Below are 24,866 nucleotides of genomic sequence, written 5' to 3' on the forward strand. Positions count from 1 at the left end.
ATGCTATGTAAGTTTTTGCTACATAAAAAAATAAAAATAAAACAAATGGAGATAACATATTTTCACAAAAAAATAGTTAATTATGGAAGTAGAAGTAGAATGAAGGGCTCCCAGTCTTCATCTAGTCCCTCCCTCCCTCTCCCTGTCTTGGGCTCCTTCACTACACTGTGATGTCTCCCAAAACTGCCCCGATCAACCTCCTAGACCAGTGGGCACAGTAAGCTACAAAGTTGGATTACCATCTCCCCACTTATAAAACCTCTTACAGAAGTCTACTTAAATAGACTTCCATTAAATTTTTATATATTTAGATTCAATGAGTCATATGCCATGATGGTATTTTTAAGCTTTAATGATTTTGTTTTGGAAAAAAAAATGATAATGTATTTTATTAAGATAATTTTGAAATTCTATCTTTATTCCCAATAATCTGAAATATATTTGAAAACAATTTGAAATATATTTGAAAAAAATTGAAATATATTTGGAAGAAAAAGAAATATATTTGAAAATTATTTTAGATATTTCACTTTCTCTGTGTATTTCCTAAACTGAGTGACCAGCAGAATTTATACAGCAAATGGAGCTGTATTTGGACCAGCAGAATTTATACAGCAAATGGACCTCTCTGGGGCACCATGGAGGTCACTTACAGTTCCAGGCTTCCAGTGTTTCTCTGCAAGGCCCATCCCTGGGCCAAGGTAAGGTTTAGGGCACTGCTAGAGTGTCCTAGAATTAACAACCCAGGACAATTCTCAAAGAGGGGTGGGAGTTGAGTAAACACCATGACCTCATTTCTTGATGACAGTTCTGAAATGTGCTCAGCATGGGTCTTTCCACGTTCCCCAGCTGGGGATGTAGCTCAGTAGGAGGTCTTGAGTTTAATCCCCAATACTGAGGGGGTGGGAGATTTGTTACTTAGCTAAAATTCACATTTAACTGGGGTGGTTTACCTGAAAGCCTTGTTTCCAGAAGATTCTGATTAATGTCAAGGGGAACCCAGCAAGAGTATGCCCCACTTGCCTACAGTGTACCTTTTTATTGGCTTCCAATTCTTCCCTATCTCACTTCTCTACTCCCTCCCTGTACTTCCTGGGTTCCCTTCCCTTGCTTGACCTAAATCCTCACCTCAGACTGTTTGGAGGTGAATAACAATTTATGAATACAATTTATGACCCAGAATCTATTCTCTCCACCCTAGAGCATGAGCGATTCTTCTCCATCTTCGTAATTTTCCCTATTCTGTGTATCTTCCACGCTACACGGTCGAGTAATTGCAGATAGTGCCTAACTATAATTTGCAAATGGGATCCATAAAAGTTCTTTAAACTTTTTGGCTCATAAACTGCTGAAAAAGTCTAACGAGATATAAATATATGTTCTTCCCTCCATAACATTTTTGAGGAATGGCCTTCCAATGACTTGTGCCAAGATCTTTGCACACCTACTGAAATTTAACTTGGGTTAACTGCTTTTCCTTTGTCATTTAAAACATACCCACTGGCAAGTGTAATGTTTCATCCTGCTTATACTCCTTCTGACAGCCTCCCTCACAAGATTAGCATTGAACTTTGAAATCAGATCATCCTGCTAAAACTCATTTTTGGCCCAAGGGTCAATAACTGCCCAACGCTTTATGTGAAAGTACCATAAGATGGCCCACAATTGATTGCACCTCCTTTTCTATTTTATCCCTAAGCTTCATATCTCTTGTACCCCAGAGTCAGTATCTTCTTCCCAGTGTCTGTGACTCTTTCTCTAGCTTCTTTCAAGCCTGTGACTTCTAGTTTTCCTCTGATTCCATTTTTTATGTCAGTTCTAATGTCGTACTCAGATGTCTCCTTGGCTCCTTTTGGTTCCGAGGCCTCTGAATATATAAAAGAGCCAAGATACCTCACTCTAGGCCTCAGTATAAGATTCAGTATACGAATCAAGGAAGAACAGGAATTTTACATCTGCCTAAGAATATACTGCTTTCACCATGGCTCTAGCAGGTGGAAGACAGACTTTCTGTTAATTTCCTTGGTTTTCCTCCTTATTTCCAATACCAGATGGCATGGCTTGCTTGGTCAACCACAAGACCACTGTGGTAGGAAGCTGTATGGCCTGGTGATATGCTAAGGGTGTCATCCTGCTGGGCTCAAACTCTTTCTCCAATACTCAGCACTGATGGCCATGTATAAGTTACTTAGCCTCAGATTCCTCATCGGTAAAAAAGCAATAACATTAGTACTGGCTGCATAGGATTGTTGTGAAGATAAAAGTGGTAATTTAAACAAAGCTCATGGCGCAGTACCTGATTCATGTTAAGTATCCCATTTGTCCTACCTATGATAGCAGTGGTGGTCACTATTGTTAGCAGGTATGGAATGGTTTTGTTCCTGTGTAACCTGAGTAAGAAATTTCCACACAATATTTGCAAAGTGAGACTTTGAAGAAAATAAAATACGTAGAAATCTGGCTGCCTACAGCCCTTGCCCTACAAATGTACTCTCTGCTAGCTGGGGGAAGGAAGAAAAGAGAGAGAAATCTTTTATTGAGAAACAGAGCTTTCCTACCACACTTGGAAGTAGGACCTTACATACATATAGGAAAGTGATGGTATGACTTCAAACCATACTTTAGAATGAATGACTGATATCTTCTCCCCTCCCCAAAGCAGGGCCTGCCCTCAGGGAGAGAGTGGGAATCTACAGGGACAGCACATGATATCCTCCCCAATGGATAACTTGAGAATTTTAGTCAGGGATAGCCCTGCCTGAATATACCATCTGTTTTTTGATCTCTTAAAAGAAAAGGTATGATTACACTCTGTAACATGGATCATAATCTACTTCCTTGTCCTGAGTTTAAAACTTGCTTCCTCCTGAAGCAGGAGGGTCTCTGCTCAGAACTCTAGAAAGTCTCCTGAAACCCTAGCTACATGTTCTGGAAAGAGTCCTCTGGGAAAACAGACTCGGAAGTGGGGCTCACATGCTTCTGGAGAGGTATGACCTATCAATCAGGGAAGGGAGGAAAGTGTCAAGATTTCTGTTTAGATTGCTTTTTATTTAAGTATAAGGATGAATTAACCATTAGCAATATGCAGGGTCCAACTTGACTCTATGTCAGAGGATCACTGACTACATCAGAGGATGCCATATCACCTGGAGCTCAGGCAGCTGGAAGGGCCCCACCTCTTAGGAGGTTCAACAGTGATGACATCCTTACTCCTTCCTGTTCTTTCAGCTCTTGGCAAGGCATTGCCAACTGATGTATGTTGGTGCATAATCTAGTTTTAATTAAACTAACCTCCCCAAATGGATAAGTGGCTTAAAAATATTCCTGCTGAAACAAAACAGATCAAAACAAAATTCTATAAATTGTACATGATACTAAAATTGAAAGCCCAAGAGGACACCATGAATATAACAAAGAAGACACATCCCTTGTTCCTGGCGTGGCACCAATCATAATTATAATTTTAATAAAGTTTTTCTTATGGCAAAGGGTTTGCCTTTAATAAAATAGAATAAAATGCATAATATTATTTCAAAATTTATATTTTACTCTGTTCATTTTTAAAAAATTCTACATCTTACAATACACTCATATCCAACAATTATCATTTCTCAGATTTTGTTCTTGCAGTGTGTGTGCTGTGTGTGTGTGTGTGTGTGTGTGTGTGTGTGTGTGTGTATTTGTGTATTTGTTGTGTTTGTTTTGCTGAGCTTTGCAAAGTAAGGGGCAAACGTGTAAAGTTTCACCCCTAAGTATAATAGTATATATTACCTGAGAAAAAAACACTCTTCCATATATCCTCAATATCATTAAAATATTGAATGAAATTAACAATAATCCTTTAAATACCATCGAATAAGTAACGAATAATCAAATTTCCCCTGTTGTGCCACAATGTCTTTTATTGCAAATCAAAGCTTGTGTATTACATTTGTTATATCTCTTTTATCTGCTTCAAAGTAGAATAGTAACACCTCTATATTTTCTTTAAAAAATGATATTGAGACCACACCTGTAATCGCAGTAATCTGGGAGGCTGAGGCAGGAGGATCATGAATTCAAAGCCAACATCATCAATGAGGCAGGAGGATCATGAATTCAAAGCCAACATCATCAACTTAGCAGGGCCCTAAATAACTCAGAAAGACTCTGTCTCTAATAAAATACAAAAAAGGACTGAGGATGTTGCTCAGTGGTTAAGCACCCCTGGGTTCAATCCCTAGTACCAAAAAAAAAAAAAAAAAAAAAAAGAAAGAAAGAAAAGAAAAGACAAAAGACTTGAGAATTTTTATGAAACTAAGCCAGTTATCTTGTATAATGTGCCAGAATCTGGATTTTCTCATGTTTAGCTTCAGATGAAATGTTTTGGGCAAGAATACCACAAAGTGGTTCTCCCATTGCATTGCTTCAGAAGGTACATGATATCAGTTTATCGCACTATTGATGATACAAAAGTTTGATCAAATTACATTGTGAATTTCTTGGCCCTTGGCACTTTTACCTTCATGGAACCCTTTCTTCATAAAAATATTAGGAATTATATTTCATCAATACAAATACAAATATAATACAGGATGAGTTATATTCATTTATTTCTTCTGATTTTTAAAAGAAATTAAAGCATTTTCCTGAGTTCCTGGGTTGTGTGCCTACTCTGCCTAATGGAGGGGTTGACCTTGGGTTTGATCAGTGATTTTCAGATCATTCCATTTTGAAGATATGTTTTCTTCTTTTTTTTATTATTTTATTGTAAACAAATGGGATACATGTTGTTTCTCTGTTTGTACATGGCGTAAAGGCATACCATTTGTGTAATCATAAATTTACATAGAGTAATGCTGTTTGATTCATTTAGTTATTTTTTTCCCTTCTCCCCACCCCTCCCACCCCTCTTTTCCCTCTATACAGTCCCTCCTTCCTCCATTCTTGTCCCCCTCCCTAACCCTAAATCTAACCCTAACACTAACCCCTCCCACCCCCCATTAGGTGTCATCATCCACTTATTAGCGATATCATTCGTCCTTTGGTTTTTTGAGATTGGCTTATCTCACTTAGCATGATATTCTCCAGTTTCATCCATTTGCCTGCAAATGCCATAATTTTATCATTCTTTATGGCTGAGTAATATTCCATTGTATATATATACCACAGTTTCTTTATCCATTCATCAATTGAAGGACATCTAGGTTGGTTCCACAATCTGGCTATTGTGAACTGAGCAGCTATGAACATTGATGTGGCTGTATCTCTGTAATATGCTGATTTTAAGTCCTTTGGGTATAGGCCAAGGAGTGGGATAGCTGGGTCAAATGCTGGTTCCATTCCAAGTTTTCTAAGGAGTCTCCACACTGCTTTCCAGAGTGGCTGCACTAATTTGCAGCCCCACCAGCAATGTATGAGTGTACCTTTCTCCCCACATCCTCGCCAACACCTGTTGTTGCTTGTATTCTTGATAATTGCCATTCTAATTGGGGTGAGGTGGAATCTTAGGGTGGTTTTGATTTGCATTTCTCTTATTACTAGAGATGTTGAACATTTTTCCATATGTTTGTTGATTGCTTGTACATCTTCTTCTGTGAAGTGTCTATTCATTTCCTTAGCCCATTTGTCGATTGGATTATTTGCATTCTTGGTGTAGAATTTTTTGAGTTCTTTATAGATTCTGGAGATTAGTGCTCTATCTGAAGTATGATTGGCAAAGATTTTCTCCCACTCTGTAGGCTCTTTCTTTGCATTGCTGATAGTTTCCTTTGCTGAGAGAAAGCTTTTTAGTTTGAATCTATCCCAGTTATTGATTCTTGCTTTTGTTTCTTGTGCTATGGGAGTCCTGTTGAGGAAGTCTGGTCCTAAGCCGACATGTTGAAGCTCTGGACCTACTTTTTCTTCTATAAGATGCACTGTCTCTGATCTGATTCCGAGGTCCTTAATCCATTTTGAGTTTAGTTTCGTGCATGGTGAGAGATATGGGTTTAGTTTCATTCTGTTGCATATGGATTTCCAATTCTTCCAGCACCATTTGTTGAAGAGGCTATCTTTTCTCCATTGCATATTTTTGGCCCCTTTGTCTAGTATGAGAAAATTGTATTTATTTGGGTTTGTGTCCGTGTCCTCTATTCTGTACCATTGATCCACCTTTCTATTTTGGTACCAATACTATGCCGTTTTTGTTACTATTGCTTTGTAGTAGAGATGTTTTCTTCTTTGCAATTAGTGATCTGTGGTGAGGTCCCTGTGTGACTATCCTGTTCCCCCAAAACCTCTCCCCTAACGGTTTCATCGTTTTTACCTGAATTAATTATAACATTAAGATTGCAAATGGAGTTTTTCTAGTTCTATTATTTTTTTCTACATTTAAAAATTTTTAAATTTGTATTGTTTTTTGGTACTGGGAATTGAAACCAGGGGTGATTTACCACTGAGCCACATCCCCAGCCCTTTTTATTTTTTATTTTGAGCCAGGGTCTTACTAAGTTGCTGAGAGTCTTGATAAGTTTCTGAGGCTGGCCTTCAACTTGTGATCCTCCTGCCTTAGCCTCCTGAGTAGCCAAAAATACAGGTATATGTCACTGCTCCTGGCTTGATTTGTGGATTATTTTAAATACATTGAGTTATTCATTACAACTGTTGTTAGTTTTTGCTAAACTTGTCCTAAATTTTTCAAGGAAGACCCTTCATTATGCCTTCTAAGTTCTTTGCCATGAATCCATTATACTTCAACACTTGCTTTCTGTGTGGCACAACAAAGTGAGGTTCATCTTGTACATTTCCTACTCCAGATGTAGGAGCAACCATTTTCCCAAGGATTTCTGTTTTCTTTTAGTAAGTAATAAATTTAGGGTGCTTGTTTTACCATACATGATATATTAGTATAGTAGTACATGTATACAATTTATACATCAATATACATATGATGTAGGTATATTCCACTTTCTTTTTTCTGAGTGGTGTGCCCAATTGATGCAATTAGAACAATAGGAATGCAGCGAGGGGTGCCTTTGCCCTGGATCTGAGATTGACTAGCTGCTTGGATCATTTTGCTCATTATCTTTTTTTTAATGGAAAAGAAAATTTTATTCTGACCTAGGGCAAGTGGAGTTGAGACTTTTGCAATAGGAGAGAGATTGAACCCAACTCATCAAGTTTTTCAAGTTTAATATGCATACATGCTTGTCCTTGTTAAGGATATCATTTCCACCAAGCCCTGGACAGGGAAACAAGGGGCTATAATCAAGTCAACTCTATAGGCCTACAGGGTCTATATCCATGTGCTACTGATGTCTATTCTGCCCCACCTTCCAAGCTTGGGAAGCATACTTTTTGCACAGTAAGTTCATCCTTCATCAAAATGGTTATTCCTTTCTTAGCTAGATCTTGCTAAGGATCTTAAAGAGTTCTTGGAGAAAAGGAGTTGTGTACTTTCTCAAGTGCCCCACTACTCCCGCAACCACCCACCACCCTTACTCTAGCTTGCTCTCAGGCAGCATAGTACATTGACAAGGTCCAGATAAATGTGTTGGCTGAGGAATGGTGCTTTTAAACCAGAGTAGTGTTGCCAGATGATCCTTTCTTCTTCTCCCCACCCCTTCTGTCCTTTCCCTTTCCCTCCCGTCTTCTCCTTTCCCTTGCCTCCTTTTCCAATTTCCTTTTTTTCTCTCTTATTTCATTTCTTTTATTCTCCCTTCCTTCCATCCCACCATCTTGCCAGGGATTCTTCTCTGAATCCCAAGCCCATGTTAGAGCCTAGAGGAAAGTAGGCTATATTGAAGGGGTAGAAAAGAGCATTAGAATGATTTAGTTTAGAGAAAACAGGACAGGATGACTGTAATCAGTTACTTACTTAAAGATAACAGTTGGATGTACACTAAGGACCAACAAGTTCTCCATTTGCAAAGCAATAGCTCAAAGGGAGATAAGATCCCATTGCTCTATGTTGTAGTCATTTTACAAGTCATCTAATAATTCTTCAGAGAAATACTTGATGTTATTCTCAAGAGAAAATAAGGCCAATGTTGAATAGTTTTGTCAAATCTTTTTAGGTAGGACTCTAATTTGAATGCAAACAGTGTGTCAGTTACCCTAGAGACCATTCTGTTCATTTAGTTTTTTTCTTCACTTCCGTCTTCTCCACGTAGTGTACATTTGAGTTGTAACGGAAGTTTAAAAATATTTTTGTTCAATAATTCTGACATGCTTCAGCAGATAATTATAGACAAATAAGGGCTGAAATGCTGGATCCTTAAAACATAAACAAATTGCCCACGATGGAATAAAAGACATACTTTTCTGTGGGCAAAGATTTCCAATCCCAAGTGTGGCAGCCAGCTTCTTCTTCTTGCCAGTAATCTCTTTGCCACATTAATCTTGTTACGTAGAACCTTTTTTTGACCTTTCAAATGTTTGCATAAGAAAAGTGATACACAGATGTTTTCAGAAATGGGAAAATTGTCTTGAATCCAATATTATCAGAGGAGTGAATCTGTCAGTCTATGGAAGAATGATTCTTACTAAGTATGTAAAAGTGAATCTTTTTTCTCTCTCATTTGTGAGAAGTTGGAAACAAGAGAAACATCTGCAAGTCATGTGTTAATAATCAATTAATTAGGAACTATTTGCTGAGACCGTACTTTAAAATAAGTGGTATGCAGAACAAGGGGATTGGGGCATTTTTGGTGATACATAAAAAGGGAAGAGAAGATGGAAACTTCTGACCTCAGGAAAGCTATGAGAAAAGTAGAAAAGACATCCCAGAGAAAGCTAACAGTTAGTTCAAGATAGTTTATAGTTTACAGTAAATATAAAATGAGAAGAGTTGAAAATCCTGTCAGAAAACTCAGACACATCAGAGGAAAAATGGGAATGTTTGAGGCCTAGATAGGTCAAAAAAGCTTTATCAAGTTGTTACTTAAGCTGAAATTTGGAAAGACTGGGCTCAGATGAATGCAGTCTCTGGAACTGAGCATGAGGAAAATAGGGAGGTAGGGAAGTGATGGACATTTAAGAACTTAGTGTCTCTTGAGTGCAGCAGAAAGTTGACAGATAATTCAGCAGGCAAGAATTTGGGGGTGATATATATGGAAAGATCCTGGAAACAAATCTTGTAATAAATTTAAATGACTATCTTATCTAATTGCTCTAGATAAGGCTCTTTTGTTGGCATAGAACAGAAACCACTCAATCTAATGCAAGCACAAAGGAGATGAGAGTATTATAAGATTATTACAGGAGATCTCACGTGCATGCAAAAGTAGTTCATGGGCCAGAAAACAAGGATCCTCTGTGTGACTTAGGGCAACATCATCTCAGCCTCTCTTCTTTTTAAAAATGTTTTTATTAGTGCATTATAATTATACATAACAGTGGGGTTCATTTTGACATAATGAGCCTCCCCTCTTACATCTGCCTCATTCCTTATCTTTCTTTCAATGCATCTACGCTGTTTATTCATCTTCTGCATGGTTCAAACATGGCTGCCATAATAACTTCCTTAACATCAAAGTCTTCTATTTTCAGTATCAAACGTTGACTAACTACATTCATCCTATTTTGAGGGGGTTAAATGCTTATAAGAAAGAGGAACTATTTTTTTTTCTTTTGGTACCAGGGATTGAACCCAGGGGTGCTCAACCACCAAGTCACATCCCCAGTCCTATTTTTATATTTTATTAGAGACAGGGTCTTGCTGAGTTGCTTAGGACCTCACTAAGTTGCTGAGCCTGGGTTTGAACTTACGATCCTCCTGCCTCAGCCTCCCAAGTCACTGAGATTATAGGCATGCACCACCTCACCAGGCTAGAAAGTAGATGACCAGGTAATTCATTAGCTGGTTGGGTATCCACTTCCTCCAGTTCAACCAGCCACCACTCCTACACAGAAATCACCCAGCAGAGACTTCCTATATTGGAAGATCTTGGCAGCAGTCTAAGGCAGAAGAGGAAATAGATGTGTTCTATGCTCTATAGAATCATTAACTTTCAGGGAACATTTAGTATGTTCTACATATGTTTGAGAAATGTCTGGTCTGTTTATCTGCCTCTAGAAAAACTGTACCCAAACTTTCTTCTGAAAGAGCTGTGGTATCCTGAAAAGCATTGATCTCAAATTGAATGTTGACTCTACCACCTCCTCAACTCTGAGCTTCAATTTCCTACCACAGAATGGTGCTAATAATGCATACCTATTGGGGCTGTCCAGAATATAAATGAAATAATGTAGATGTCATTATCTGCTTAGCACAAGACAAGGTCTTGTTAAATAAGATTTCTTTTGCTTCTTTGATATGTTATAGATATTCCATAACAGAAAATTCCTTGTGATGTATTCTTACATTTTATTTTTATTTTTTAAATTACTTTTTTATTTTTTATTTTTACAGACTGTATTTTGATTCATTGTACACAAATGGGGTACAACTTTTCATTTCCATGGTTGTGTACGATGTAGATTCACATCATTCGTGTAATCATACATGTACATAGGGTCATGATGTCGGTCTCATTCCACCATCTTTCATTCCCCTCTTCCCTCTCATTTCCCTCTACATAATCTAAAGTTCCTCCATTCTTCTCTCACTCCCAACCCCCACTCCCATTATATATCATCAGGGAAAACATTTGGCCTTTGGTTTTTTGGGATTGGCTTATTTCACTTAGCATGGTATTTTCGTTTAATAAAATTTTAAATTTTATTTCAATGGCACATTTTCACATCTTTAATAAACAAAGTCTCTTAAGAAACACATAGTTACAATATCATTATCTCACTCAATGCATTAAAATAATTCCTTGATAGCACCAATACTACATCTATGCTTGATTTTCTTTAATAACCTCAAAAATGTATTTCAATGGTTGTTTGGTTTGAATGAAAACCCAAAAAGGGTCCAAATATTGCATTGGATTGATATGTCTTACACATCTCCCAGTCTTTCTATGACATGCATTTATTGAAAATAGTAGGATCATCATTTTTATAGAATTTTCCAATTCAATATTTGGCTGATTTTATCCTCAAGGCATCATTTAACAGGTTCCTCTATTCCCACATTTCCTGAAAACTGGTTCAAACAAGCTGTCATGATCACTAGAGGCTTACTTAGATTTAGATTCAAATTGTTTTGGGGAAAACTATAAAGGAAATGTTTTTGTGTTATCTTTCATACTTTAAAAGTAGTGATTTTGAAACAGTAGCTCAGGAGTTCCCAAGGCATTTTACACTTAGGAAACATGGGATTATCAAGAGAGATGAAGGTAAGCCGTTTACTCTGGTTTACTCATGCATGAGTGAGTCACCTTTACTTAGATACTTAGTGGTACTTATGACTGTCATCTGCCAGAAGATGCAGGTAGAAGTCATAGTTATCATTTTATCTTTAACAAACATATTAGTGATGCCTTTATATATATATCTTTGGCTAAAGATGGTCACTTATTTTAATTTAAAAAAAATCAGTTCCCTGCCTGGTTTACAGTATAAGTTAGGAATAAAAATGTTTGAAATGGTTAATGAATACAAAATAAACTAGATGAAAATAGAACTTGCTTTGAAAATTTTATATGATTTAAAAAAGTATTTTAAATGAAAATAAAGCCTGGCACATTGAAACAGGACTGGGCTATTGTTCTGGAATGTTGGGTTTTGAGGACATCTAGTAAATCATAGTCCACTTTTCCCTACCTGAGTTGGGAACAGAGAGCTAGATAAAGAAATCAGGCAGAATAATTGCTTCCACCTTTGATAAAGCTATTCTCCAGAATATGTTTTAGGTTCACAGCAATAAGGAACTTGCTGACACTCTCTGGTGTCCTGTATTAGACATACCATCCCCCTAGCCAGGGACAGTTAGATGACCTCTCTGAGCCCAATACACAAACCAGATTCTTGTTTTTCAAACTTAGCACTTAGCTCACTCCCCCTTCCCTAGCAGGTGGAAAGTGAATGAGGATTCAGGGTGCATCCAAGACTGTTAGCTTAATGGAGTCTGATCAACATGGAAACGAGTAGAAATAAGTGGACTCACTCACTGAAGTACATGATATAAAATAGTATCATAAGTAGAACCCAGTTCAAACACATTATTTTCAAAATGAACAGTCTCACATTTAATTGGTCCCAACTCATTTCAACTTCCACCTTATAGCAGCTCATGTTTCACTGAACAAATGTTTGTGGAGTACATGTGCATTACAGTGCTAATGGATGCCAAGATGGAAAAAGACATATTCTTTGCCCACCAGAGGCTCATCCTCTTGTGAGTTCTCAGACAGACAAGTACACACAAGATATGTGTGAGGTCCAGTGTGCTAGGCCTCAGATGTGGAGTTGTGTCCAACATGGAGTTGTGCTGCTCAGCCCTCTAGGAGATGTGCCCACTTGCAGGGGGTTGGTTAGCTGACAGCCTCCAGTTCTCAGCTCTTTCAGGGTCCACTTAAGGTTTCAAGCTATGGTCATGCTCTCTTGGGTGGTTCCTGCCCAAGTAATAGTTACTACTACCCAGATAGTAATGGAAGTTACACTATTCTTGGGGTGGCCCCAGCCAGTCTCTAAGCAAAGTGGTAAGAAAAGTGGCTGGTCATTTCCACCCAAGGCAGAACTCCTTCATTGGGCAAGTTATGCTCCCAAACTTCCTATCAGGCTGGCATAGAGTCACCAACCACCTTGGTTTGCTGGGACTGAGAGCCTTTCCAGGATGTAGGCCTTTCAGTGCTCAATCTGGAAAATTTCCAGACAAACTGGATGGTTGGTCTTCTTTGCAGGTGTAGACCTGGTCACATCTGCATTAAGGTCTTATAGTGACCTCTGCCCAATCCTGTTTCCTTCTCTTCCCCCTTTTCTTTTTCTTTTTTGTTTATTTTTATTTTTGTACTTCTTCTTTTTAGATATACATGATAGTAGAGTGCATTTTGACATATCATATATACATGAGTATAACTTCCCATTCTTGTGGTTGTACATGATATAGAGTTTCACTGGTCATGTATTCATATATGCACATAGGAAAGCTATGTCCAATTCATTCCACTGTCTTTCCTATTCCCAACCCCCTCCCTTACCTTCATCCCCTCTGTCCTTCCCCCTTTTCCTTTTACATGTATTACTATCCAATAAACCTTTTGTACTCTTAATTCATGCCTGTGTCTGCTTCCCAGAGCACTTGATCTATGACAAATAGCTCACAAACCAGTTAAGACCTAAATGCTTCAAGAGAAGACTGAAAGAGAGTAGGGGGGCAAGAAAAAGATTAATTTGACAATTACAGGGCTCTTCTTAGGTATAACATTTTGAGTGGACCATTCATTCCATATCCTTTGAATGAAAAAAAGGGCATATTTAAAATACTCAATGACCTAAGATTCCTTGAAATCTACTTGAATCCTCAAAATGAAGGTTTTGCCAAAGAAACACCAACCTCCTTGTTTCTGTGTCCCTCTTTAAACAGTAATGTGTTTTGTTATTTATTTCTGTGATTTAATAAGAAAAATGAAAAGAATATCAGCTTTTCTGTGAAGTATTCTTAAAAGCAAGAGACTGAATTTTATAATATGGTGACTATAGTTAATAACAATGTATTAGATTCTTAAAAATCACTAGGGCTAGGGATGTGGCTCAGTGGTACAGTGCTTGCCTAGCATGTGCAAGTCCCTGGGTTCAATCCCCAGCAGTGCCAAAAAAACAAACAGGAGCTGAAGAAATAACTCACTTTGGAGACTGCTCGCCTAGTCCCAAGGCCCATGGTTCGAATCCTCTGGAAAAAAAAATCTCAAAAAACAAACAAACAAAGTTTATATGCAGAAGTTAAAGCAGAGTAGGGGGAGAAAAAGGGGAGGTTTAGATGTCATAAAGATAGAGGGAAGATCAGTGGAGTAGAAGGAGATGGAGGGGTGATAGAGGGATGGGAATGGGGATTCGGAATGAATCTGACAATATTACCCTATGTGCATGTATAAATATACCACAGTGAAGTCCACCTTTATGTATATATATATAAAGCACCAATTATAAATAAATAAATAAATAAGTGGAAGTTTGACCTGAGGATAGCAGGAGGGAGGAGGGCAGGGAAAGAGGGGCACAAGGGACTGAAATGGGGTAAATACATCCATGCATGTATGACAATATCAAAATGAACCCAACTATTATGTAGAACTATAATGCACTAATAAAAGTAAATGGTATGTGATGTAATGCATATGCCAATTAGCTTGATGTATTCATTCCACAGCGTATACATATTTTGAAACACCATGTTGTGCACAATAAAAATGTACAATTTTATGTGCCAATTAAATAAATAGAAACTAAAAAATAAAACTTCTGAACTGAGAAAGAGAGAAGGAAAGAGGAAGAAGGTGGGCCGAATGTTACTGCTGGAAAAAGGGAAAGGCATCCTCTGAAGAGCCCAGACAGGATGAGGCAAGCCATGTACTTGGGATGCCAAATTGAAGAAGCCACTCACTGTCAGGGTCATGTGAGTTCACTTGGGAGTTTCATGAACCTGAAAGTGAGCACTTCCTTCAGTATTATACCTCAGGTGTCTGACTAGCCCCACCCCAGTCCTGGCCCTGGCATCCATAATGATAGTAGACAACTTCTGCAGAACTTTCTCTCTTTCTTGCTGCAGGTACAAAGCCATTGTCCGGCCAATGGATATCCAGACATCCCATGCCCTGATGAAGATCTGCATCAAAGCCGCCTTGATCTGGATCATCTCCATGTTGCTGGCCATCCCAGAGGCTGTGTTCTCTGACCTCCATCCTTTCCATGAGGAAAGCACCAACCAGACATTCATTAGCTGTGCCCCATACCCACATTCTAATGATCTGCACCCCAAAATCCACTCCATGGCTTCCTTTCTTGTCTTCTACATCATCCCACTGTCGATCATCTCTGTGTACTATTACTTCATTGCCAAAAACCTGATCCAGAGTGCTTATAATCTGCCCGTGGAGGGAAATATACATGTCAAGAAGCAGGTGAGTACTTATGAGAGATTCATTTATTCCTTGTGGATTTGTTCCCTTGCTTTTTTTTTTGTTTGGTTTGTTTGTTTTTGGATCCCACTGATAAGTACAGTGTTTAGGCCACCATGTCACTTGGTTTTGCAGTAAAAGGATGTGGGTGATCTGTGGTCAGAGGCTTCTTTAAATTATGTTCATATTTGTTCAGCTAGGAAGAGGGTTCCCATATGGAAGCAAAGCAGAGGGAGCAGAAAAATGAAGTCAGTTCAAGAAAAAGATGGTGGTGTACACGCCTGTAATCACAGCAGCTCGGGAGGCTGAGGCAGGAGGATCATAAGTTCAAAGCCAGCCTCAGCAACTCAGTCAGGCCCTAAGCAACTCAGTGAGACCCTGTTTCTAAATAAAATGCAGAAAGGGCTAGGGATGTAGCTCAGTGGTTAAGTGCCACTGGGTTCAATCCCCAGTACCCCCTCCCCCCAGAAAAGATGTAATTTGATTGAGAAAGGCTCACACCAATTTGGCTCAAAGCCAGACTTCATGGCTACCTTACTTACACCCACTGAGCCTCAGTTTTCTTATCTGATATAGGGAGATATTCCCTATTATTGTAAGGTTAAGGAGCAAAAGCATATCCAAGACCTAGAGTTCCCAGCCTGCAAGATACCCTCCATATGTGTTAGATTCCCCCCTAATCCTTCGTGGCCCCCATAATTTCATCTTTGAAATACATATGGTAGACACTAGAGGCTCTGACTCTTGTCTCTGTCAGTTTTTCTTGCATTCTAACCCAGATGCACATCATGTGATATTTATGATGGAAAAGTAGAAAGATTTCCCACTTCATTTAAATGAATAGCTGACCAGATGTGGTAGCACATGCCTGTCATCCCAGGGACCCAGGAGTCTGAGGCAGGAGGATTGCAAGTTTGAGGCCAGCCTCAGCAATTTGGCAAGGCCCTAAGAAACTTAGCAAGACCCCCATCTCAAAACAAAAAAAGGGCTGGGGGTGTTACTCAGTGGTAAAGCACTTCTGGGTTCAATCCCTAGTTACCCCCACCTCCAAATATCTGACTCTCTTGGAGACCTCTCTCTCTCTCTCTCTCTCTCTCTCTGCCTCAGTTGCCAGGGAGGCATGATAGCTGTCAGTGAAACTCTCCTACTTGAAAAACTTCTCAGTAGCAAATATCCACTATACCCCAAATTCTTAAATGAGAAACAAATTTCTCCCTGCGGTAGGACAGGGAGCTGGGAGCAAAAGGAGGTGTTCATCCCACTTCACCTAATCACCTTCCTTTATAGAATAACCTAGAAATAACTCAAGATTAAAAATAATAATAGGGAGTTATCTTGGCTTAGCCAATGAGGAAGAACAAAGCTGGCTGCTTTTTTGAGCATTGGAGGGAATAAGAAATTATTAACTGTGGAGCCAAGAAAGGCATAAAGTCGTACAGCTGATAAACTGTACCCATGGTCTCCCGAGGAAAGAGAGAGCATTTACTAGAATTTCATTGTGCAACCCATTCAAGCATGTAATCAACTTTGTTTAAAGATCTGTTCTCAGCAGCATGTTCTAACTCTATTCAACCTCGTGGCTTTTTCCTTCCTGGCTCGTCCTCGTCCATCCCTTTTTCTGAATCTCTCTCTCTCTCTCTCTCTCTCTCTCTCTCTGTCTCTCATCTGTTTCCATTGTTCTTGTCTCGATTTTTGGATTCTCTCTTGTCCTTTCCTATTGAACCCTTTTTCTGTGGCTTTGTGAACTAATTGCTTTTCCCTGCCTATGTCTGTCTGAATCTTCATCTCCCCTCCTCTGACACTGTCCCCTTGTTCCTCTGCCATTCCCCATGCATGACTCTCTCCTTAGATGGAATCCCGGAAGCGGCTTGCCAAGACAGTGCTGGTGTTTGTGGGCCTCTTTGCTTTCTGCTGGCTCCCCAATCATGTCATCTACCTGTACCGTTCCTACCACTACTCTGAAGTGGACACCTCCATGCTCCACTTTGTCACTAGTATCTGTGCCCGCCTCCTGGCCTTCACCAACTCCTGCGTGAACCCCTTTGCCCTCTACTTGCTGAGCAAGACTTTCAGGAAGCAGTTCAACACCCAGCTCCTCTGTTGCCGGCCTGGCCTGATCAGCCGGTCCCATAGCACTGGCAGAAGTACAACCTGCATGACCTCTTTCAAGAGTACCAACCCCTCCGTGGCCACCTTCAGCCTCATCAATGGAAACATCTGTCACGAGGGGTATGTTTAGACCTAACTCTTGACCTTGACCCCCTGGGGACTCCTGGTTTTGCTTTACAGCTGGAATCCCAGTCCTTGAATCTGTACTTGTCTCTGTACCCTCTAGAGGGTTCTTGACTGGTGTAGGTGGGTGGAGGAGAGACCCAACTGGATCACTGTTGTGTTTCAAAGGAAGTTGTCAAGGCTTAGCTTTCCCATTTCAACTTGTAAATGCATCTTTGCATTTTTAGAAAAGGAAACAAACAGAAAAGTATTATATTAAGCATCAAGCTCTGATGTATAGGCATGGCCAAATTCAGTCACAGAAATAATCTGGCCCTCTAGATGGATAAATCAGGGAAATCAGGCCTTGACTGTCTAGTTTGGGAAACTTCACCTTGTCATTTCTTTAAGTAGAAGTTAATACTTTTAAAATATGACTCGATTCCTTTCCCAGGAATATCTATAACACATAAACTGGGGAAGAATTTTATTTACATTTCTGACATGAAAAGTCAACCCTATGAAAAGCCTCATGTATGAACAATGTTCTCCAAATTTATAACACTGGAAGCCAGTTTAATACAAGACAAGCCTCAATTTGAATAATTACACACACATGGAAATAGAAAAAAAAACTCTCTAAACATTAATTTTAAAAAAATATTACCAAGGGTTAGGAGGAATACTCAACAAAAATATAATCAAACACATTCACATATTTAAATATCAATGTGTGGCTATAGAGTGATATCTCACATTGTAACTGTCACTCAACTTTAATTATCACAGTGCCATTCTACCATAGAAGATAAATCTTCCTGGAGAAAAAGTTGACCATGCTGTCAATTAATCAAATATTTAAAATATTTATAAATGCATAAAGGATGGTATTTATTTTTGGTGTACAGGTTTTGTTTTTTGGTGTTTGTTTTATTGTTGTTGTTTTGGGATGGAACCCAGGACCTTGGGCATGACAGGCAAGTGCTCTACCACTGAGCCACACTTCCGGCTCAGTACATAGATTTTGAGCCAAATGTATTCACTTAGATTTAACTGTCTGTTACATTGAAGCACTGCTTTCAGTATCAGAAAGAAGGGGTTGTATCTGAGTAGAAATAGAAACATGCTTATATTTAATGTATGTTTTCCCTAAATTTGTAGGAGGAAATTAATAAAATTTCAGTGACATGTATTTCTGTCTGAATATGTATAAGAAAGTTGCAGGGGGCTTATGTTTAAGAATAGATTTAAAAAACAGGTACAGATTTGTTTTTACTTCAGAGGAGTAGTTATGAAATAGCCCATGTGCAGAAAAAAGACTAGACTGAATTTTTTTTTCCTGAGTAAAATTGGCTATAAAAAGATTGGGCTATCTTACTTTTGAAACCCTGGTTTGAGTTTTTCTTGACTCAAAGACAGGCCAATTCTGACAGATTGCAACCAAGTAACTCAATTTCAGTTGAATCCAAATTCCACAAATGTGCCCTAAAATGTATCCCTTGCACCCTAAGGCAATTGGCAATTTGGTTAAGGTTTTCTCTACCTAGGTGAGATAGAAACAGTCAGCAATCTTTTCCACATGGCACGTTTGAAAGTTTTTTTTCTTTTGACACTGGAAAATTCTCATTTTCTGTGGAGCTTTAAGAGTTAAGACTAAGACCATTGTAAAGACCCGTGTTTACAATTTTATTAGCTGGAACTCTTCACTTCTGCTTTCTACATGGCCTGATGTACTGTATGCACCACACCTTTTTTGGTGACCCATAATTACACTGCACAGTTTGCAAAGCAAGACAGACAATGTAGCGCAAAGAGCTTGACATCCCAACTCTGCCTCTAGCTATATGACTTTGACATTTAATTTCCCTTCTTTGCCAGATGTGACGATGCACATCTGTAATCCCAGTGACTAGGGAGACTGAGGAAGGAGAATGGCAAGTTCAAAGCCAGCTTCAGCAACTTATCTAGGTCCTAAGAAACTCAGTAAGACCCTGTCTCTAAATTAAAAAAAAATACAAAAAGTCTGGGGATGTGGCTTAGTGGTTAAGCACTCTTGTGTTCAGTCCCTAATAAATTCTCTAAATTTATTTTTTTCACCTCCAAAATGAGAAAACAGTGCTAAATCCCTCATTGCTAAAATTCTCTGAGTTTCTTCATCATTTCTAGTTCTATGTTGAAAGCATTTATGTAGTTCACTTTTTTTTTTTTTTTGGTACTAGAAATTGAACTGAGGGGCACTTTACCACTGAGCTACAGACCCAGCCCCCCATTTTTTAATTTTAAATTTTGAGACAGGGTCTTGTTAAGTTGCTTAGGGTCACATTAAATTGCTGAGGCTGGCCTCAAACTTGCAATCCTCCTGCCTCAGCCTCCTGAGTCGCTGGAATTACCAGGCAAGTACCAGCACACCCAGCTGTAGCTCACTTCTTACAGCTGCCCTAATTCTGCATCTCTTGCAACAATAACTCTCTGGAATTTCTTCAATCACCATTTCATACTCAGGTGCATGCTGGTGGTATTAAAGAAGACAGGTCATTCTACTGCATAAGGGACTCCTTGGAATCATTTGCATGAATGCACAATGTTTTGGAATTAGAGTTGAAAGAAATGTAAAGCATATTGCTCAATCTTCTCATTATTCAAAGGGTACTCTTCCTACTCACCCTTTGACTTCCATGCATCTGTTAAATTGAACTACTATTCCAAAATTTTGCCCTTGGCTTCCTTCAAAGCTTTTGCATATGAATGACTTCAGGCCTACTTAGTTGCTAACATATATAGTATTCTGGGTGCATAGAATTCCAGTATGTAGAATTTGGGGGTACTAGTTCGAGGATTTCTGATCCCCAGAGACATTTGGGGAGCAGAACTCTTCTCCATGTTTCTTTCGGTTAGCATCAGGGCAGAAGATTGAGGTCTATGTGTCTTTAGGCAAATCTGGTTACTTCCTAAAGACTCTTAAATAAACAAAAGTGTTGGAAGGGTTCTTTGCCAATCAGTGACCAAGAACCGGTAAAACCATTTTGTGAATTAACTCATGGGTTAACTCAGACCTTCTGGGTAGGAAGGACTTAATTGGGTCCTTGTATTCCCCCTTGAAAACCTAAAATCATGTGAGAGCTCCAAGACCTATGTATATCACCTCTCTGCCAGGGCAAAGTGGAGCAGGGGCTGGAGCTGAGACATTTCATGCCTGGCTTCCAAAGATAATCACGTTTAGCACTTATGTCTTTGGTGAGGAAAAAAAAAATCAATTTTTGCTGTGGAAAACCATCTGTGTTTATTCAATTGACAGATACTACCTTTCAATCTATCTTTAATCGAGCCTCCCTGAGGCAAGCAGTTCAACAGTGATAGATTAAGCAATAAACAAAGCCATCTTCCCACCATTGGCTGCTGTGGGCAGGGAAGGCACAGTTGCTATTGGGAGCAATATTCCACAGCAAGATGATTGTCCCTGCTTAGCACGGACAAAGCCCCTCCCTAGTGATGCTTTTATGATTCCCTGTTCTTCTGGCTGCTCTTGCTCCCCCACTGAACCTGGCCTTCTCTATTAGCAAACCCTGGATCTCCCTCGTTGCCCCACAAACAATTTAGTTTCATCTTGGAAGATGGTGACTCCTTAGGTAAATAAATTAGAGGCTGTAGCAGATGATCCACGCTCATCTTGTTATGAAAATGTACATCGAAAAGAAATAAGTGAACTTGACTGTAGGACATGGGCCTACTTTGGTTATAAAGTACTCATTTGTGCCAAGTTTAGCAGTTCATTATTGATTTCAGAGTCTCTTCACATATCACATAGATTTTAGTAATAGAGATTAGCTTTGGGGATGACATGTTAATGACCTTTTCATCTGTGAAGTAAAAGGTGGCTAAGTCACTTTTCCCAGACACTAGATAGAAACAATCACCCTGGGACCAGACTCCATGAGAATCACATGAATACCATCCACTCATATCGTGGTAAAATGGGAAAGACTCAGCTTTCTGGCCATTTGTGTCCTTCACATCCCCACCAGGAGAAAGCTGTTGTCAGAGAGTAGATTGGAGTTGGACTAGGGTTTCCTGAAGGAATGGAGCACATCTTGCATATGTGTCTAACTTTTGGGCACATTTTCATGGAATAGATTAAAAGCTGGAAACAAAGGAATCCTTTACTCTTGTGGGACCAGGTTCTCAATGTGTTATTCAGTGAAGTGAAGCCTTCCCACCCTTTTCTGTATTCTGTATTTGGATGGTCACTCCACCCCTTCCCCACAACACAAATACACAGCAACTTGAATATCATGCAATCTCTTACTATAACTTTGGCCTTCAAATATACCCTTTGCCAGGTGAGAGAGGAGCAAACATTAACTCCATGTGATTATATCCAGAGTAATCAACATGAATAGTGCACTGGGATCAAACATTTTCTTGTGAAACCTCACATTAGAAACTCATTCAGTGAGGGCTAGGGATGTAGCTCAGTGGTAGAGCACCCGCCTAGGCTGTGTGAGGCCCTGGGTTCCACCCAGTATGGGTGGGGAGGGTGCAGAAAAGGAATGCATTCAATGGAATTTATATAATTTTTAAAAAAACTTTCAGTGTTGTGCATATATTAAATATATAAGGTAAGAGCCTTTGGGTTAGACTACTACATATTCAGGACCAATTCAAAAGAATACTTTGCATTCACCTATGTTCATTACCTGGTCTGTAAAGCACTGTGGCACTCATGACCACATCTCATCCAAGCCTTCCCTGCTGGCCAAAGAGCTGCTTTACATCATTTACTTTGGAAATTTATAAATATTAAATTCATTACTAGTGACCATTAGATTTAAAGGCCTGTGGAACTATGTGGTTAAAACCTGAAACTGTCAACATTAGATCATATTTGGCCTATGAAAAGACAATTTCATCAGGTTCAATTTAATCTGATTTCATTTTGTTCTGATGTGAACTAAACATGTTTCATTGTCATGGTCTGTTCTGTGATATTGAAGAACAGTGCTAATCATCGCTTCCCCAGATTACACGATGTTTTGTTGCCCCACAAGTGAGTCTGTTTAACTTGGTACAAGGGAATAAACAGGGTCATTGTTGACTGTCCCAGGAGAGGCATAATAATGGAAATGACATTCTGCATTATGAAAAAAAAATGACACAAAATGACCAGAGGTTGAAGATATAGCTCAGTGGTAAAGTTCTTGCATAGTATGCATGAAGCACTGGGTTCCATCCCAGTACCGAAGAAACAAAAACAGAAACAAACAAACAACAATAACAACAACAAAAAAAAATACAAAGACACAGAAGAGCTGGATCCTTGAGAGCAAAAACACAGGTCATAAATACATATATTTGTCCAAAACCAGAATGGAGTCCTGTGGTTCTTGAAGTGCTGAGAAAGAAGGGACTTAACTTGACCAAGCACTGACAATGCTGTGACTCAGGGAGATTACCTAACCATCCTAAGGTCCCATGGAATACTTGAATGGTAGAATATAAATGTGGACCTAAATCTCTAGAGTCCTTATCTATACCACTGCTCAGCATTAATTCCCCAATTCAGCCTGTGTGAGATATTCAGTTCACAGTACCTAACGGAAAGCTCTGTTCCCTCTTCTGGATTTTGTCCATAGGCCTGTGCTAGTGTTAGATTCAAAGAATACACACAAAGTACACTGAAAGACATCAGTTAAGGGCACATCAGAGGCTGAGGCTGAAGTGTGGTAAAATGGTGAGAAGGGAAGTCCCCTTAGTTCAGTTGCTTGCACCCTCATCCCCACCCAGAAACACAATTCAGTTCCAAGCAGGAGTCCTGGGAAGAATTCCCCACTTGATTCTGCAACTAATTAAATGGAAAATAACCTTGGGTGAAGGTCCAATTCAGAGATAGGACCCAAGTGAGAACAGCCAACCTGAGCATCCTTCTTTCAATCAGTTAGTTGGAGAAAAAGTATCAGGAAAAGGTGGAACCACCCTGCCCCCCTCTTCCTTCCTAAAAGAGTGAAATATGCCAATGGATGTGTTCCTGGAGTCTGGGGACCCAAGCTACATGAATAGCCTCTACTAGAAAAATACTTCCCAGACTACTGGCTCAGGTAAGGAACTTGGGTATGGAATTAGGAATCTGAGTGCCTAGCCTAGAAGTCCCATCACAAACCCAGATGTCACCATGTTTCTACCCTCTCTGAGCTCACACCTTTCTAGAAGATAAGATTCACTTTTCCTCAAATTTAAAATTCACTCCCAGAGTCATATAATAACATGAAAGGACTCTCATAATTTTATGGTCTTTTAAAAGAATCATTTTAATGGACAATAAAACCTCATACATTCAAAACCTCATTAACTTCCAGACAAGCTTGAAAATGTTGCATAACTCAGGACTTCAGTGTTTAAAATACATTATATAACTTGGACCTGTTGTGAATCCAAATTTTTGTCACTTTGCTTCAATTTTAGCTATTGACATTGATAATACAACATTAAGAAGGTAAAATTGATTTTCTTTAAAAAAATTATTATTTTTTTCTCTAATCTGAACTCTACTGATTGGACCATGAACTTTCTTGCATTAAAGTTGGCAGGGTGATACAATATGTTGAAACAGTCAATTCAATGAGTTGTAAAAATATATGGCACAAACTTCTTTAGTGTCATTTTGTGTTTTGTTTTAAATATTAGACACATTTTGTAAATTATAATTGTACTTGTTACTATTAACTATAAATATTTATTGCATTGAAAAATGTACTCTGTTAAATAACTCAGAACAAGTTCCAGGTGTGGTACTTAGTTTAAATAATGTCATGGTTTGGCTTTGCCTAGACTCCTTGGACAAATGAATTATTTATAAGAAATTCACAATATTCCTATGAATGATTCAGATCCTTTTAAATGTGCAAACTTAACTGTGTGGCCATGTACAACTCTATGTATAAAGTGTGCTCTTTGAATTTTTATTTTTAAAGAAGTGTTTCCAACGCATCTATCACATCGTGTGTGATCTATATGACAAGTCAAATCCAGTGTAGTAAGCCAAATGTTCAAGTCATAGATGATAATAAATTGAACTTATTCTTTAATGTAATAAAGTATAATTTGTGAAATAGATAGATGCATGTATCCAATATTCAATAAATAACAACTGTTGCATGAATGCAGTCTGTGGCTATGTGTCCCTCATTTCCTTGGTTCCTTGACCATCTACATTAGAATCAGACAGGCTACTTATTAAATGCAGATTCTCTAATCTTCTATTGACTTGGAACAAGAGGGATTGTGGCCTAACTCTTCATTTAAAAATAAGCACCCCCAGTGATTCCTCAGAACCAGTTTTTTTTGGTTTGTTACATTTTAAAAATGAATAGCTTCTTATGGTTCAAAACCAAAAGCATGGAAAAGTTAATGAACGTCACTCTTCCTTGTCTTTACACTTCTTAGCACCCATTCCCCACCCCTACCCCAAACTTGTGACCACTGTTGTACTGTTATGAAATTTGTATACTTGGATACTTTTGAACATATATTCAAATAAATATAAATATGTGTTTTTCTGCTTTCTTCCACCATTTTACAGAATTGGTACCATATTCATTTTTTTGACCCTGGTTTATGTCAATACACAACATATCTTGAAGGTCTTCCCATATGGGCACATAAAACTTCCTTGTTCTTTCTTACGCTTACATAGAG

The 24,866-nt window shown here is 38.8% G+C and overlaps 1 protein-coding gene across 1 annotated transcript in view; it reads left to right on the forward strand.

The window, feature by feature from the left end:
- The window catches only part of Grpr (gastrin releasing peptide receptor), a 40,745-nt gene extending 16,445 nt beyond the window's left edge, over window positions 1-24,300 (forward strand). Inside the window, exons 2-3 of the mRNA XM_047535090.1 lie at window positions 14,618-14,969; window positions 16,816-24,300. Of these exons, the coding sequence (XP_047391046.1) occupies window positions 14,618-14,969; window positions 16,816-17,205 (742 nt within the window). The 3' untranslated portion in view covers window positions 17,206-24,300. The remainder of the gene's footprint in view (window positions 1-14,617; window positions 14,970-16,815) is intronic.
- Window positions 24,301-24,866: the final 566 nt, after the last annotated feature.

Source organism: Sciurus carolinensis, chromosome X (genome assembly GCF_902686445.1).
Source record: "Sciurus carolinensis chromosome X, mSciCar1.2, whole genome shotgun sequence".
NCBI classification, from domain to species: domain Eukaryota; kingdom Metazoa; phylum Chordata; class Mammalia; order Rodentia; family Sciuridae; genus Sciurus; species Sciurus carolinensis.